The following is an 18346-nucleotide window of genomic DNA, read 5'->3' as shown; positions in this document are numbered from 1 at the left end:
GAAGTCATACTGGAATGGGATGGGTCCAGTTTGCTTATAAGAAAACTTTAATCATGAGAAGTGACAGGGAAAACAACATGGGAAGATGAAGTTAGAGATGGGAGTAACGCATCTACAAGCCAACAAGCACCAAGAATTGCTGGCCCTAACCAGGGAGAGAGGCATGGGACGGAGCCCTCAGACAGCACCAAGCCTGCCAATACCTTGATCTCAGACCTCCAGCCTCCAGAACTGTGAAACAATACATTTCTGTTGTTTAAGCCACGTGGTTTGTGGTATTTTGCTATGGCAGTCCTGGGAAACAAATACACAAGGTAATTGCAATCGCTAAATAGTTACCCAACCAACACCTAACATACCACCATGTGTCTTATTAGAAATGAGAAAATCAAGGCATAAAGAGTTGGAGACTTTTGCTCGAATTGAGAAACAATCACAGCAGCCAGAACCTCAGCCATCTGTATTTGGTGTCTGCTATCTCCCTTTCCATGAAAGTATTGAAGGTAGTTTTTACTTTAACTTCATGCTCGAGAGTCCTGACCCATAGGCTCCACTTGCCGATACAGAATGGACTATTCCTATTTCCCCAGGGGTAGAAGATGAGAACAGTTATGCATTCCCAAGGAATCCCTGTCCATGCTTACATGGAGACCAGTCCCCCTCAGACACACACTCTTCTGGGACTTGAGAGAGGGCTAGGGCGGGGCTGGCCACCTATGTCTTAAATGTGAATCCTGGGGTAGCCAGCTGAGGCTCCAGCATTCATAAAACCATATGCAATCAATGCTGGAGGAAGAAATCAAGTAGAAATTTCCCTCCAAACCAGAATGAAGACTTGGAATGCTGGAGTAGAATTACTTCCCAAAGCCCAGTTCTCTGACACACCACCAGGGAGGTGACCCATAAAGGTCTGTTGTCTAATCATCGTGAGCTGACAGAGGGGGTCTGGATCTGGGTGGCAGTTCCTTTAACCAGAGGCCACTAAAAGCCAAGACCTATTCCATGTGAATAGCAGCAACATTTTACTCCAGAACTCTTTCTCTCAAAACAACTTGAGCCAAATGTAGCATTCCGTGTGGCACAGTGGATTTCAAATGCATGTGATAGTCAGAAAAAATCACTGGAAATCTGTTGATCTCCTGTGTCCAAAGAGAAAATTCTTGAGGACACAATAGTAGGAGAAAAAAACAATAATAGAGTAAAGGTGATATAAATATTATTATTATTATTATTATTATTATTATTATACTATGCAGTTCATAAATGTGGCACCTCCACATCCAGAGTCCTTCATGAGACCAGATGCCATTCTTCTCTGCATCACTTAGACCAGTGGTTTTTAGGGGATTGGTAAAATGCAGATTAGTAGAACTCCCACCCAAGCAGGTCATAGTCAAGGACCTGGGAATCTGCATTTTTACAAGCAAAATAGGAAATTCCAGTGCAAATGGTCAAGTAACCACACTTGGAGAAAACCCCAGGTTTAGACTTTCTTTTCTATTAAGAACTAAGACTGTGGATCAAATGAGCTCTCAGGTTTATCTCCAGCCTCATGATTCCAACATTCCCCTTGTTTATCTGATGTCCACTTGCCCTACTTATGTTGGTTGCTTCAGCATCCTACCACTCTTGTCTTTCCTTTAAACTTTCCACAAACTCCACTGCCCTTTTTCTGTCTCTGGATTGTCTGTCTGGAACCAAAGAACCAAATAGAATTATCTTAACATTTGATAGGTAGATCTTAGAGATATCACTGAGAAAACCAACTTCCAATACAAATAGTGTAAAAAGTACCCCACTTTATCAGCCTTTAGTCTGTCCTCATTCTTAATACTTAATTGCTCCTGACCAGAGTTTCCTAGCTCAGGACCTCTAGGGGAGCATGGATGCATTTCAAGACCTCTGGGAACACTTTGAAATGTCATGTGAAATTGTATGCAAATGATGAGCATGTGGGCAAATTTTCAAAGCTCTCAGTCCAAGGCCAGGAAGGTGAAGAACCACTTCTCCATTCTGGGAAGCATCAACAGCAGTCTTTCAATCCCTCCAAATGCCTACATAAAAATAGGCAGAATAATTAGATAATAAAACCAAAAATCCATGGACACATTCAAATCAAAACTAGTTTTGAGAAAACAAGTTTTCTCACAAAGCCCAAGTTACAAGTGAGTAGAGACAAACCACCATTAACACAAGTGTCTGTGAAGGGGGGAAAAGGAAGCAATTAGGGTAGTATGTGATGGACCTGAAAACAGAAGAACTCCTAAATAGTCAATAGTATTTCCTGAAGAGGGTAGTTGGGCTAATTTGATAAACATCTCTGAAACTGGAGTGGGAGTGGGGGTGGGGGTGGGGGTATTACCCTCTCTACCAGGAGTAAATGAAAGGTCCCAGTAAGAAGGACTGAAGGGCTGGAGCAGTCAGGAGCTCTCAAAATGGATCCACCAGGGTGCCCTTCAAGATCAGGGTCCTGCACTCAAGAGTAGCTACCCGGAGTAAAATCAAAATTGAGCTGGACAAAGACAATAGTGACGAAGGAAAGACAAGGTCCAGATCAGCTGAGGAGGAAAACAGATGAGAAAATCTCATGCTTACCACTATATAAAAACAACAGAGGAGAGAGCCCTATGAAGTTGAAAAAGCTTTCCTGAATAGTGCCTCCTTCTATAAGTTAAGGAAAACTAATTTTAGATTAAAAAAAACAACAACAGAAAAGTACAGAACTCAAATCCCATAGAGAGTTATTGTAAGAAAAAAAGGAGATAACAGAATAATATCCCTATTGACAGTCAAAGCATGCCAGAGGGACATGCCACAACTAGGTCAAAACTATAATATGCTACAATAAAACAAGTTAAAACAGTAAGAAAATGATGACATAAAGGAACAACATGAATCAGAATTAGAAAAAAACCCTGAAAGTAATTTAAAATGAAGAAAAAGCTCATATCAGAAATGAATAGTAAATTAGAAGAAATAAAAAAGTAAATAAACACAACAGATAATACCTTAATAGTAGGCTAAAGGAAAGAAAAAAATTTTACATCAAACAGAAATGAAGAAAAAGATAAAAAGGATTCAAGGGAAAGTGACAAATATTGAAGATAGCCAAAGATTAAACATCCAGAAAATAGGAGTCTCTGAGGAAAAAAAAGCAAAGCAAAGAAACAGAACAAGTATTAATGCAGGAGAACTTTGCTGAAATACAACATATTTAAAACATTTGGAACTACCCATTTTAAAGATCACACCATGTACCTGAGACTATCAACCTAGAACAACCAACATCAGAAAAAATTTACTAAAATTAGTGAACTTTAAATAAAATGTCTTTTTGGCATCTAGAAAAAAAGCCCATGTGGTTTATAAAGAAAAGAAAATTGTATTTGCATTATGTTTTTCAGTAGCAACTACTTATGTCAAAAAAAAAACAAAACTAGAAACATATGCAAGATAATCAAATAAGGAAAGTGATAAGCCAATCATTTTGTTTCCAGAAAAACAGAGTTTCAAAATATAAAAGGCACAATTTGGTATCAGTATTCAAGAACTCAAGAATTTTTCCATGAGTTCTTCCTGAGGAATCTAATAAAAAACAAGCTTCAAACAATCAAAATGACTAGAAAAACATTGACATAAGGCAGGAAGGTGAGCATTAAGTATATAGTTACCCAGGGAGCTAGGACTAAACAAGAGCTAAGAGAGAGGGTGTAGGATGTAATGGCTATATGATCTGACAATGTAGATATAGTATAACTACATATAGTTGCACAATAGGGTTTTTTTTTAAAATGAGAGGTTAGAATATAGGGAGGATATGCAGAAGTTTTTTAAAGTATCATGTAATTTTTATGGTGGTTCTATCAGTATTATTATTCTGAGACTACTATATATTTAATAAAGGATAAAACAAATGAGTAATTATGGACTATTCTAATTCTACCATTCCTTATGTCCTTGAGAATCAGAACTTGAATCTTGAACTTGAATTGGACGTATCCATAGTAACTCATGAGATATATAACCAGTGGCATGTTGAAGCTGGTCTGCACTAACTGGTGAGAACAGATTGTATACATCTTGTCCCAACTCCACATTCAGGGACTTCATGTTGACATATTGAAATCAGCCATAATGGGAGTGTTTATACCATGGAAACTGGGAAATGCTACAAATCTAGCTTTAAAAAAAAAAAAAGAGTCAGTTGTTGAACACTTAACAGTACCTCACTATAAATTGTAACCCTTGGCACCCAGATTTTGCTGTTAAAATACCATTTCTCACTAAAAGAAATCAGAGAATTTTGGAGAAATGGTTGGTTTGAGGTAAGAAACAAGCAATGTTCAAGATGAGCCTAGAACAAGTTGTCATACAGATGAGAAAGAAGCTATCAAAGATACTGGCATCATGTCAATAGGACTCAGGAGTCAGTTTGAAAAGACTCCCATTGACCAACTATGGGTCAGTTTGCATTTCAACAATGATAATAATTGCAATCAAATTCATTTAAATTCATTACTTTATAATGATATTTAAACAAAGAATCAGTCCTTTTCAGAGGATGATAACCAAACATCTGGAAAACTGATAAATAGATGGAATAAATCAAGCATTTATCTTGTCTTTCCTATTTTGACTATTCACTGAATATCTCAATAGAATAAATGAAAAATGTCTCTTTATAAAAGAATTCTACTAATAAAATAATAAAAAATATATAATTAGAATTTCACTATTTGCAATCCCCAGTGAGCAAATAGATATAGGCATTACACATTAGAGGCTGCTCAAATCACACAAAGAGGCACAACCAGATATGAGGTGCCTTTCTCAGTCTTGCCAACGGGATGGAAGAGAATCTGAATCCAATCTCTGGATCCAGCTAGGAACTTACAGGAAGTACCAATGGCAGAGGAACATGCTGGGCAGCACCTGAGTTTGCAATCAGCAAAATTCAGACTATGGGAAGCCCACAGGTCAAATTGCCTAGGTTCTTCAGCAGATAAATTTTAGAGAAGTTAAAAGGGTGGAGGAGGAATCTACAGATTAAAAGAAATAACACATTTAATGGGGCGCCTGGGTGGCTCAGTCGGCTGAGTGTCTGACTTCAGCTCAGGTCATGATCTCGCGGTTCGTGAGTTCGAGTCCCACATCGGGCTCTGTGCTGACAGCTCAGAGCCTGGAGCCTACTTTGGATTCTCTGCCTCCCTCTCTCTCTGCCCCTCCCCTGCTCATGCTCTGTCTCTCCCTCTCTCTCAAAAATAAATAAACATTAAAGGGGAAAAAAAGCTCAAGGAAGTGATTAGTGTACAAATCAGGATTGTAGTTCTTTGTGGGGAGAGAATGGAGTTTGCATTAGGATGAGATACCTGGAAGGGGCCTCAGGTCTGGGTAACAAAATTCTGTTTCCTGGTCTGGGTGATTTCCTTGCTTTATAATGATCCATTAGGCTATATATTGGATTGGTGAGGTTTGATGTATCCCTTTTCCATTCTACAATATAAATATTTTGTTAAATAATAATAAAGTTCCTGCCCTCAAGGAGCTTAGAGGAAGATGGAGATGTAAACAATTAACTTCCAGACAATGTGATAAATGCTACCAGAGAGATAGATACACATTGCTACAGAACAGCCATGGAACTGAAGCAGCTCAGCATGGCATGTCTGAGAAAGTTGCTGGGAGAAAGGGACATACCAGCTTGGCCTTGAAAGGAGAGCCATTCACCGATTAGACATATGAGTAGCAGAGCTTAGAGACCAGGCCGAAGGGGGATACGGTCACTCCTTGCTGGCTTCCTGCAGGCAATTCTGCTTATGCATCAGGTGTTTATTCTAGCATTTGCTGCTTTCTTTCTGCCCCAGCAGTTGTCTAGAGCAATTTCCTTTAAGATGGTAAAGGTTAGAATTGTCAACCAAAGAAGTATATGTTCATCTGTGTAGAGAAAGAGGGTTTCTGCCTTTTCCTTATTTTAAAACCATAACTTCATGAATAGCCTAGTAGAAGGTGCCATCTTGATAGCTTGTTCTTGAAATAGAGTGACTGCTTGCAAAGACAGGATCTTACTCCTATGTTCTCTGAAAGTGCCTGGTACAAAATTGGAAGTCCTCCCTCGAGGTAGAGAGAACAGAGAGATGAAATAGCTCAAAGAAGAAGGCTTCTTTTTTGGGCTCTTAGAGCCTTCCTCCAACCTGAACCTCCAGCCAGCTCTCTGCAGAATGGCTCATCGCAGACTCACCCAAAATGGCAAGACAGTGAGTGTTCAATTGTGAAATGTGATATATGCAAAGGAAAGAAGGAAAACACAGTCAATTTGTTAGGCCATATTTCCTGGGAAACAAAGCAGAAGGGGTGTAATTTGTATATTAGAAGCAAAGAGTGATAGGATATGTAAAATTTTGTGTATCCTCTACTGGCTTTGTTCATGGATGCTGTGTGGGACTCAAATAACAGTGTGGGACTCAGAAAGTCAATAGTAAGTGGGACCTGGTTTTCTGCTGGCATGTATGGGCTTAGAGGGCAAGGTTGGCTTCCACTACAGGATGTACTTATCTTTCCCCACCCACCTCATTGATCCCTGACTATCTGATGGCAAGCCAGAACTGGAAGCTAAATGCACCCTGGAAAAGGAGGTAAGAATAGATTAGAAGAGAATTGAAAAGCCATCTGTTTATACATTTCTTGATCTGTAAAATGGGACTATAGCTCCTACCTACAGTTGTAAGGAGAAAATAAGACATATGGAAATGTTTTATAAATGAAAGAGCACAGAGTATATTCTTGAAAAGCCTATAGAGAGCTAAATGCGCTTTTGTTCTTGACACAGCTGTGCAGTGATGAGTATTTTATTCAGATAGCAAGACCATTTGTCAAACTTATACATACAAGCACATGCAAATGCTCCCAATATACACAAAGTCTTCCTACACAAGCTCAGACATGACACTTCATTAATTCAATCTCAGGTGTAACATCATCAAGGCTTCATCTTTTTGAGCCAACTATCCGACCCATCCCCCAGACAAGATGGAACAAATGGCAAAGGTCATTACATTAGATAGGCCTGGGTTCTGGGCCAAATGGGCTTACCTCATAACTATCTTCACCCTAAAAATGATGGCTTTGTAGATGTAAGACACTATGTTCTTTTTCTTCCTATTTAAAATTTGAATCTCCTATGGAGGGTAACACTCCAGAGAGAATCGTGTTCCAACCTTGCCTAATCACCAGTCATCTGGGGCGCTTAAAATATAGACTGTCTGTAAAATACAGAGTCCCAGGCCACTTCCTAGACCTGCCAAATCAGAATCTCCAGGGCAGGACTTGGAAACCTGAACTCTTAAATTTTTTTTAATGTTTATTTATTTTTGAGAGAGAGAGAGAGAGAGAGAATGAGTTGGGGAGGAACAGAAAGAGAGGGAGACACAGAATCCAAAACAGACTCTAGGCTCTGAGCTGTCAGCACAAAGCCTGATGCAGGGGTCGAACTCACAAACTGTGAGATCATGACCTGAACCAAAGTCGGACCCTTAACCGAATGAGCCATCCAGGTGCCCCTGGGATATCTGAATTCTTAACAAATGTCCAAGATGATCTTCATGATGAGGCAAGTTTAGAGAAAGCCAGGATAGAACATAGGTCTTCAGGACTCTCAGAGATTTTTAAAGAGGTCCAGAGAGAGGGAGTGTGTTAGTCTGCCCAGGCTGTCATAACAACATACCATAGACTGGGTGGCTTACACAACAGACATTTATTTTCTCACAGTTCTAGAGGCTAGAAGTCTGAGATCAGGGTGCCAGCATGATTAGGTTCTGGTAAGAACTCTCTTCTGGGCTTGCAGATGGTCACCATCTCACTTAGGCTCACATGACCTCTTCTTTGTGGACATTTAGAGTGAGAGCAAATAAACGCTGGTATTTCTTCTTATAAGGGCAGTAATCCCATCATGGAGGCCACCCCCATGACCTCACCTAACCCTAATTACTTCCCAAAGAACATCTCCAAAAACAATCACATTGAAGGTTAGGACTTCAACATATGGATTTGGGAAGAATGCAGACATTCAGTCCATGGTAGGGGGCAATGGGTCTTAGTCTCCTCAAAGGGGAAGATACTCATTTGTAGAGCTGCATCTTTGCTTGGGGTTTTGCATCTCACTAGTCTAGGTAAGACCAGGTCATATGAAGCATATGAGTAGGCTGTACACTCATTAGTTTTGGCAACTTACAATGGGTAAAACATGAGGATTTAAAATAATTAAAAACAAACAAACAAAAAAGAGAAAAAAATCAGTGTTGCCAGGTATTTTAGATGTTAGTTCAGTTAAGCATTAAATTTAGCTCTGGACCTTCTGATAGCTCAGGCCAAAAAAGAAAAGGGCATCTGTTAATTGTCTTCCTTGTTGCACGTGTGTTAACTCTGGATGGAATTCCAGCTTTTACTTACATGTCCTGAACCAAACTGCTATTCCCAAACCTATGCCCTTTAGATGGGAAAAGTCATTGTTTTCTTCCCCCCAGAGCTTCACATTTCATCTCGATACATTTCTAGCTTATTAGAGAAGCAAAACTAGCTGTACCAAAAATACCCAACAGGGAATCTCCCTCCCCAAACATATACTAGAACTTGATGAAAAAAATAACACATTTTGCGAAATCAGCAGCATGGGTTTTTTTTGTAGATCAGAAGAGTTTTCTTACTCTTTAATAATTAAGGTAACCCTGGAGATCCAGCCACTTTCCAGACAGTGCTCAGCAATAAAGAACTCGGAAAATCATGGATTCCTCAATTCCAAATCAGCTGTCCAATCAGATGAGACCTGTCATTCAGTGTCTCTGTAGCAGAAGAAAGATGCCCCGTGTGATGGAAATGTCCTTGATCACAGGCCCAGCGCTGCCATTAACTATCTGCCCGGGGTTCCATTGAGCAATTCTTTTCCTCTCTCTGAGCCTGTTGTCTTCATTAATTCAACAGCTATTTCTTGAACATCTAAAATGTGCGAAGCACTGTATCCAGGTGAACAGAGCAGGCCTGCCCTCAAGGAAACCACAGTGTGGACACCAGGGAGCTTTCCATTTTATAATGCAATTAATTGTCCATGTCCTTATGTGGATGCCTCACCAGTTTGGCACATAAAACAAAAACATGTGAGTGTATGAAGGAGCAAATGAATGAGTAAGAAACCAGATTATTTTTTAACCACTTCAGTTCATGCCATTACCAGTCTTTTTTCATGGTCCCCTCAGTCTAATAACTCAGGCCCAAGAGGTCCATCTTCAACGTAACCTTTCTTAGCCTCTTATCCTCAGAAAAACCTCGTTCGTTGGCTATTATCTGCCCCCTTCATCTTCTCTTGTCACAGTTACCCAGGATCTACTTCCATCACTCATACCACCCCAGAATAGTTTCCTATATCAGAAATTCAACAAACATCCACTGAGCACAGGATATATGATAAGCACTGGGCAAACCGAGATGTTTGACATAGATTCTGCTGCACGTGCAACATGGCTAGGGGTGGTGCTTTGCACATTCCGCTCACTGCCACACAGGGTATGCCTCGTTCCTTTGAACTCACAGCTACTGAGACATCAGAGCAGCAAAAGCAACATCATCAGTTTCCTAAAAGAGTCATACATCAATAAATTCTGCCCACCTGTCACCTACCACCTCACACTAGCTGCCTATACAACAAAATTTGACCCAAATAGCCATTTTTGATGTAGGGGTACCTTAAATGTCCCACCTGCTAACTAGCCTGTGACCCCCAAGGCCACACCAAATGCCTGGAGTGCCATTTTCTCCTCTCTACCCTCAGTTCCATCTCCCCACTATTATCTGAACAATGATCAAGACAAAAGTTTCTCAGAAGCATTGCTTAGAAAATAATTATTTAAAACAAAATAAATAGCATGTGAATAGCACATAGAGTTTAAAAACATTTTTGCATAATGTTGTTTCTCATTAATATTCACAACAATACTTGAGGCTCACAGAGGTAAATAACTAGACCACAGTTCACACAGTCAAAAAGTGGCAGAGACGACAGTTATGCCAAGGCGTTGAGAGTCAAAAATCCCAGAACCTATCCAAAAGAGGCCAAATGGTACCCCCTGAGGTCCAGGCCTCACATTCAAAAAAGCTAAAATCTCGCCTCTAAGTGTTAGCTCCAGTAACATTACACATAGACTTAAAGAGATACCTCATCAGGATTAAAACAAGAAAATGTCCATTACACAATTCTAAATTTGTGCCTTACTTTTGTAACATTATTTTGGTGTTATATAATTTAATTTTTCAATATTCTGAGAACCTCAAATAGAGAAAGTTGCCCAGGCCTCTCTGAAACAATTAAAGCCTTGACAAATCTCTTCAGGTTTGTTTTTGTTTTTAAATTTTTTTTAAATGTTTATTTATTTTTGAGACAGAGAGAGACAGAGCATGAACGGGGGAGGGTCAAGAGAGGGAGACACAGAATCCGAAACAGGCTCCAGGCTCCAAGCTGTCAGCACAGAGCCCGACGCAGGGCTCAAACTCACGGACCATGAGATCATGACCTGAGCCGAAGTCAGCCGCTCAACCGACTGAGCCACCCAGACGCCCCTTTGTTTTTGTTTTTAATATGACATCTCTAAAAATGTTGCATACTTACTGTCACTTTTCCATCTTGAAATAAAATTGGCTGGATTTTCCCTGATTTACATTACAGTTATACATCTGTCTTACCCATCTCACCTCCCTACAAAAGTATTTTTTGCTCACCTGTTCACACCATAAACCCTAATAAGACCATGTATCCTCACATGCCCCTATGTGAGAAGGTCTACAGCTCGTCAGCAGGGATGAGGTCTGGAAGTGTTTCTCTCTAGAGAACCAGCTGGTCACATGCATGATTCTGCCCTGATCATTTATCTTTTGCTAGTGATGATGGTGGCAGATTCAAATAGCAATGGGAGCTTTTGGATTACTTAATATCATTATATCTCTAGGCTTCCATTCATTCATCCATACAATGAAGGAAATAACAATTTGTAATGAAAATTAATGGAAGACCATCACAGGCTTTCCAGAGTCACAGACATACTCAAAAAATGTTACAGGGAATGCCAGGCTCTGAACTTTGACATCTTCCCTGGTCCTTCACTGAGCACAACAGCTGCCCGTGTGAAAGGAATTGCCAAGTTTTCCATTTTCAGTTGGAATTATAGATGCTCTTAAGCAGCTCTCCTTACATCATAACTAGACTGTGTTCATGAGTATCTCCTGTTTCATCACCACTTTGATGGGGAAAGATTTGAAGCCAGAGGCAACAAGATTCCTGGCCCCTGTAGGCTGCATCTCCCTCTGCTGTCACATGCTCGGGCATCACAGGAAGGACAGAGTGGTGTCCAGATATAGATGGGTTCCAGGAGAGCCATCTCCAAGGTCCTCTCACATCCTTAGTGCCTGGGGATGACTTCAGATTTTCACAAGCCAAACGAAGTTAACCGCTTTCCATTTTTTCCTTTTCTCTATTTATTATAGCTTTTCAGAAAGTTGATGAGGTGAAATATTCTCCAGCAGAGGAAATAATATAAAGCTTAAAAGTTGTGTCTGATGGAATGGGGAAATAATTCCACTACTTTCCTTTGAGCAAAAAAAAGAAATAATAAGGCAACCTGAGGCAGCCTCTAGGGGTTTCACTATTGCTAGATTGGAGGGAAATATAACAGCTTTAGATGAACAGGGTTTTCTTTTAACTTGTTAGAGCACTTTGGGATGAAGAGATAAGAAAGACAGGTGCTAGACAATAGAATGAACTTGGCACCAGCTTATTTACATAATTTTGTATAGAAGCGCATTGATGTATGAAGTATAAAGTGCCTGTGTTGAATAGTGAAAATAAAGTATTTTGGAAAACAATCAATGTTCACTACCCAGTCCTAAAGTGACTGAACATTTTATGAAATACCTCTTGCTTCTTTGTGAAAATTACTGGCGGTTTAAGCTATGTGTGCTGTTTTAAGAAAACACAATCTTTTATGCTATTGTTTTAAGATAATTCTTAAGAATGCATTCTCTAAGCAGATGAGACATTGGTGGGGGGAGGGGAGGAGAAGAGGAACATTTCACCCCTCTCTCTGATGTTGGCTGGCCCAGTCCCCATTTCTTCATGATTAAAGACCTCCAGGAGGGCTGGAAAAGTGTGTGGAGCAAAGATTATAAACAGCAATTTTTGCAGGCCAAATTGCCTCCTAAATGAGGGAGTAGGGGATTTAAAGGTGAACATAACTGTCTCTTTCACTGCATGCAAAGGTTTGTGCTGTGTGAGAAACTAAATTCTAACTTCCTTTTGGCAAGTATTCCTTAACAGGCCTTACAGATATCTGAAACCAATTTTAACCCACTCTGGTCCTCCGTTGACCACCACGTTACCTGAATGGTGCGGGCCAATTTCCCGGCTGCTCACCAGTCCGCAGGCCTATGGGGTGAGTAACTGCCCGGAGTGGGCCGGGCTTGGTGAATACCGATGAGCCCAGGAACCTCAGGGCTATTACTTCCCAGCTTGACGAGGAAGCGTTTTAAAATTCACTGCACCAAGAAGCATTTCTCTTTTCCTTTCAGATGTTGCTTATGTGGGCTCATTCTTCTTTTAAGAATACAATTTTTTTAAATCAATATTTTTAACCATAAAATGAATTTAGAAAACATAAAAGAAGTAACATGTCCTCACAAACTGCTGTGTTTTGAGGTTTTGAATATTAGGCCTGTGCTTTATAGCTCAAGGGAGTGGAATAAAAAAGGCTGAAAAGCAATTAGAATCATTACAAACAAACCAGCATCAGGGATTGGAGAGGAGCAAAGCCTTGGAGTGTGTGGCGCCCCTGGAGGTTGTCCAGCTGGAGGTTTATGCACTCCCTTGCATAAACAGAGAAAAATGTGTCTCAGATGTGCTCAGGACACAATGGCCTAAGGCAGTGGTTCTCAAAGTGTGTCCCCAGACCAGCAGCCTCAGTATCACTTGGGAACTTGCTAGAAATACAAATTATCAGCACCCCCCCCCACACCTCAGAACTCTGAGCTTGGGGCCCAGTATCTATGCTTCCATGAGCCTTCCAAGGGATTCAACGGCCTAACGTTGGAAACCACTGACCTCAGTCACCTAGCCAGGGCTCATTCTATGAGTGATTTTGTATGGTCTTCCCAAAGCCAATGAAGGAAGAGTTGAAATCTTATTCTTTCCTTCAAGGAAAGCTCTGTCTGAGGAAAACTATGTTGGTCAGATCCAGTTAGTTTCTGCCATTATCTACTATGGTGACTTCCAACCATTTTTAGCTTTGTGATACCCATCCCAAGAAGCATGCTGTGAGGACACACTTTTCAAATAAAATGTAACAGAAACTGCCTTTTGAGAATTTCGTGATAGGCAGGAGTGTTCCAAAACCAACACTGAGAATCATTCCGTACTCTGAGGTGCCAAGATTCTCCTAACTCCTGACTCCTCTCAACCTAGTTATGTACCAGTTCAAGAAATCCACTGAATTTTATTTTAACTCCCTTAACCCAAGGAGGCACTCGGTTAGCACGCCCTCTCTACCAATTCTCACGTTAGGCCTGGAGGCCCCATATGGCTGTGTTATGCCTCCAGGTCTTCCAGGGGAAATGCTCCACCATGCCCACAGACATGGAAACGCGACACCTGCCTGCAGCAGGTACCTCAGCCAAGGCAAGACAGGGCCATTAAGAAAGGAAAACAAACACCCTACTTTCTAACACTGTCAGACTGCTCTTGCTTTCTTCATCATGAAGTGACTTCTCTCTCTTCCCAAAATCCAGGAGCAGCTAAAAGAGGAAGATGTAGAATGCATTGTGAATCAGGACGAACTGGCCATGAGTTACCAGGAGCAAGCCACCTCACCCTGCAGTCCTCCTGCAGGGCTGGGTCTGGACCAGAAAGCTTCACCGCAGACTCCAAGCAAAGACAACATTTACGAGGGGGATCTCGGCCTAGGAGGCTACGAACTCAAGCTCGAGCAGACTCCGGGTCAGTCCCAGCTGAATTAGTGGTGAACAGTGCAGACGTAATCACAAGTAATGCCAGGCTCACTGAGAGATACAAGCCAAGCTGGGGAGGCAGCATGGGGAATAGAAGCTGGAAAATGCAGTAAGAGCACAAATTGAAGAGAATCAAAACCTTGTCACAAGTATCCTCTGGTGCCTAAAGAAATGAGAATTTATTATCACCCCTCTCTATTATGCAACTGAATTTAAGTTTTTGACAGCAACCATTTTTATTAGCGACTTGGGTGGGGTGGGAAGGGCAGAGAAGCGAGGGAGTCAGGAGTCTCGCTGCTGCTAAGGGAGGAACAGATACCTTTGTGTCTGAGGGGTTTCCGTTCAGTAGGCAGCTCTCCAGGCCTTCGCTTCAATTTTGGATTTCATTCCCTTCATTAGGGAGAGGTTAAAAATAAGGAAAAAAGTTTCTGAGCAAAACATCTGGCTCCTAAGCTGGAGGTTATGCCAAGTTATTTAGTACCTGATTATTTGTATATTATAAAGACCTAGACTCCCACGTGCCCTTAATGACCTCAGGGCTATTTGCAAAGCCCAGACAAGGGATCGATACCACTGCTGATGGCCTCACAGAAGCCGTGCCGTGTGGTGACCCACTATTCTCATGGGCATTCTTGTCAAGCTGCTTCTCCCATGGAATGAATCAAAGGGTTAGTTCCAGCTGGGTGTACCCTGCGCTAAATGCAGCTCCGTTTTCTAACTTGGTAGGACCCTTCCAGGAAGAGCGGTTTTCTTTTCTCCATACTATATTTTACCTGAAGAACAAGGCTCCCCGTCCTTGCTTGCATTTGAGTCACTCCTTAGCCCTGTGGCAGGTCCCCTCTGTACGCTGAGTAATGAGATTCCACAGCACAGGTTGTTCTCCACGTGGCAGGAGACAGTGCAGGAGTCCCAACCCGTCTTCCAGACCCAACACCCACAGCTGATTAGCAAGAGCAGAAGCTAGAGGAGCAGAGCCGATGATGCATAGACCATACTGAAGACTCAAGGATGCAGCCTGGGGACTCCTCTTACAAGATATGGCTCATAGCCCATGACAGACAGACCGACACAATAGCTTTTAATTCAGCTGCATGATCTGTGCCTTTTAAGCCATAAAGATACCTCAAGCCTAGCTTCTCTTGAAATACAGATGTTAATATTAGACTCCAAAAAAGCAGGCTCTAGTCTTAGGTGCCCAGGCTATGATGGGTCTGTTTCTGAAGGAGGTAGGGAATGATGTCTTCCTCAGGCCCAAAGCTTAAAAATAGCATATGCTTTGCTAACCAGTTGTTAGGCTATTAACCATGGTGGTGTCAGACACACTGCTACATATATTGATTTTCTTCCAAACAGTAGGATCCAGGGGCACAAACTGTTTTATACTCAGCTAAGTATAATCTGGTCATTCCGGGTAAATATGCAAATGGCAAAGCATGAAGTTTTCTATTTGACCTAATCCTAATAAACTTTTGTCATAAAGTATGATTGTGTTGGCCAATGCTTTATTTAAAGACATTTTCGGGCACCTGGTGGCTCAGTCAGCTTAGCTTCTGACTCTTGATTTTGGCTCAGGTCATGATCCCAGGGTCATGGGATTGAGCCCTCTAACAGGCTGTGCACTGAATGTGGAACCTGCTTGAGATTCTGTCTCTCTTCCTCTGCCCCTCTCCCACTCACATGCTCACTTTCTAGTGTTCTTTCTCTTTCTCTCTCTCTCTCTCTCTCCCCCTAAAATAGATAGATTATAGATGGTAGATAGATGATAGATAGATAGATAGATACATGATAGATAAAGACATTTTCTCTGCTCATGCTAATTGGTAGTTCTAAGCCTTTATACTTGAAATGCCAGGTGAAGTAGGCACTGAAAGGTAATGTAAGGGAGATGCAAGGGTCCTGTGGCCCAGGAAAAGCCATGGGGACTGGCACACAAGCCACTGAAAGAAAGAAGAGAACACTGGTGGGCTGGGAGGGTGTGCCAGCCAGAGAAGGGAGAGCTAAGGCAGGCAGAGTGGAACAGCCTCCTCCTTTCACACTTTCATACACACACAATCGTGAAAAGCCTCAAAAATGGGGGGAGGAATAAAAAGGCAAGTCAGAAGATAAGGATTCATCTTCTTTCTGTCCTCATCCTATGAAAAGAAGAGATAAGAACCTGGTGTTTTGCTGCTTTGTGTGGAGAAAGACACACCAGGGAAAGAGAAGATCCTCTCAAAACAGACTAACATTAGTGGAGGCAGGAGTAGAGAGAAAAATGACATGAGATGGAAATGAGAAGAAGTGGGGAGAGGAAGGCACGCAATCTAAACCCAGCACCAACTCCCTAAGAGGGCACAGCAAAAACAGCCTCCTGCCCACAGGAAAGCCTTCTTCCTGCTTAGAAAAATACCCTTTCCAGCTGACCATCATGAACCACGGCCAACAAGGAGAATAAGGGGCTGTTTAATCTGGGTCAGACCACTCGTCCCCCTGACTCCAGGTAAGTAAAATATCATGAGTTTGAGGAAATTGTGCCCCACCTGATCTATAAGACAGTGTTCCAGTTTCAAGATGTGATTACCAGTCTCCTTCCCTCTGAATCAGCCCAAGACCCAGAGAGACGCTAGCCAGTGTCCCAGTTAGCAATTCATAAAACCAAATTTCCTTTATTGTCCTGTTGTGAGGGATAATAATTTATGATCTTAAGATCTCTGTGCTTTGATTAGCAGCATGAGGACTGTGAAATTCAAACCTATTATTTACTGCCAGTTTCTAATGAATAATAAAGGCAAAGGAGCTTTATTCAAACCACTAATGCTTGCACTCATTATTAGAGCTTTAAACAGGACTCTAATTAATTAATTGATTTATGGTTTTTCCTTGAGCTTCTTACTAAGTATACATCACACACACACACACACACACACACACACACACACACACAGAGTTCCACTCACTGTCAGTCTCCCAGCTAGACCCTCTGTAGTATCCCCGTGGTACTCAGTACATGCCTGAGCAAGTCAGAAGCCTGATGGGAAGTGCCATTAAGGTCTTCATTCATGAAGTTTCTAGAAACTGTTTGGAGAGCAATTTAATGGTATAAATCAAAGCTGAAAATTCAAATACCATTCGACCCACCAATTTCATGTGCAGAACTTCTAGATATTTGAGAATATTATACATACAAAGGATATTTATTGGAACAACTGAATTGCTGGTTAAATAAAACACAGCACAGCCATCTCATGAGACAGTATCACATGTACTGGTATGGAATGATCTCTAGGATGTATTGTTAAATGAAAATAGCAAAGTGCAGAACAGAGTAGATGGTATGCTGTCATTTTGGAAGGTTAAAGAAGAAATTGGTAGTATAATTTCCTCTTAAGAACTGAGGGGAGACTTAATTTATCACTTTTGTGCCTGTGGGGTTTTGTACACTATGGACGAATTATTTATTCAAAAACAAATTAAATAATAATAAGAGTCCTATGAATAACTCATCGAAGTACTGAACTATAATAGGAAGTGGAATAAAAACTAAAAAATTTGTTATTTTTCACGATGATCTTTGAGACCTTGAGAATATAAAGTGTAGCATCAATAGTACCAATAGCTTCTGGGTTTATTCATTTGCACCATCCAACAAACATGGATGAAAACTACATAAAAAGTCCTTAAAATTCAAAGACAAATATGACTCCGTCCCATCCATCAAACATCTGGTAGGAGAAGACAGACTGCTAAAAAATGATAGGTTCCTTATAAGATACCAAAACATACAATAAAGCTACGGTAGCCAAAACTGTGTGGTAATGACCTAGAAATAAGGAAAGAGGTCAAGAAAATCTACTACAAAGTACAGAAGCAGGTTCATGAATATAGTTAGAAATTTAGTTACTAAAAAATGGCATTTAAATTTGGGCTGAGAATAAATGGGCTATTACACAGTAAGTAATGCAGACAAATTGACTTTCAATTTGGAAAAAGAAAAATATCAGGTAATACCCTACAACATAAAAAACTAAATTGCAAGTAATTTAAACAGCTAAGTGTTAAAAAAAAAACCTATAGGATAACAAAATTAAAAAAGAATATGTAAATAACCTTGGCATATGAACAGTTTTCATGAGAAAGACACAAACCCAAAACAAAAAGTGATAAATTTGCATAAAAACACAAAATTTCTTATGACAAAGACAATAAGCAAAATTTGAAACAAACTTGGAGAAATACACACACACACATGCGCACATACTTCCGTTTGTGTGTGCGTCTATGTGTATATCAGACTAAGGATTATTGTTCAAAATACACAAAGAACTCTTACCAA

At 40.8% G+C, this 18346-nt stretch overlaps 1 protein-coding gene across 7 annotated transcripts in view; it reads left to right on the top strand.

The window, feature by feature from the left end:
• SLC9A9 (solute carrier family 9 member A9) overlaps window positions 1–15516 on the top strand; it is a 687543-nt gene extending 672027 nt beyond the window's left edge. For 6 of the 7 annotated variants that reach the window (XM_047875494.1, XM_047875495.1, XM_047875498.1 and 3 more), the window contains 2 exons: window positions 12362–12467; window positions 13816–15516. In XM_047875494.1, the coding sequence (XP_047731450.1) occupies window positions 12362–12467; window positions 13816–14043 (334 nt within the window). In that variant the 3' untranslated portion in view covers window positions 14044–15516. The remainder of the gene's footprint in view (window positions 1–12361; window positions 12468–13815) is intronic. The other variant, XR_007155680.1, reaches the window with a different exon arrangement.
• Window positions 15517–18346: the final 2830 nt, after the last annotated feature.

The sequence above is a fragment of the Prionailurus viverrinus genome, chromosome C2 (assembly GCF_022837055.1).
Source record: "Prionailurus viverrinus isolate Anna chromosome C2, UM_Priviv_1.0, whole genome shotgun sequence".
Classification (NCBI taxonomy): domain Eukaryota; kingdom Metazoa; phylum Chordata; class Mammalia; order Carnivora; family Felidae; genus Prionailurus; species Prionailurus viverrinus.
Note: the sequence above shows the minus strand (reverse complement) of the source record. Positions and strands in the feature narration are given on the sequence as shown.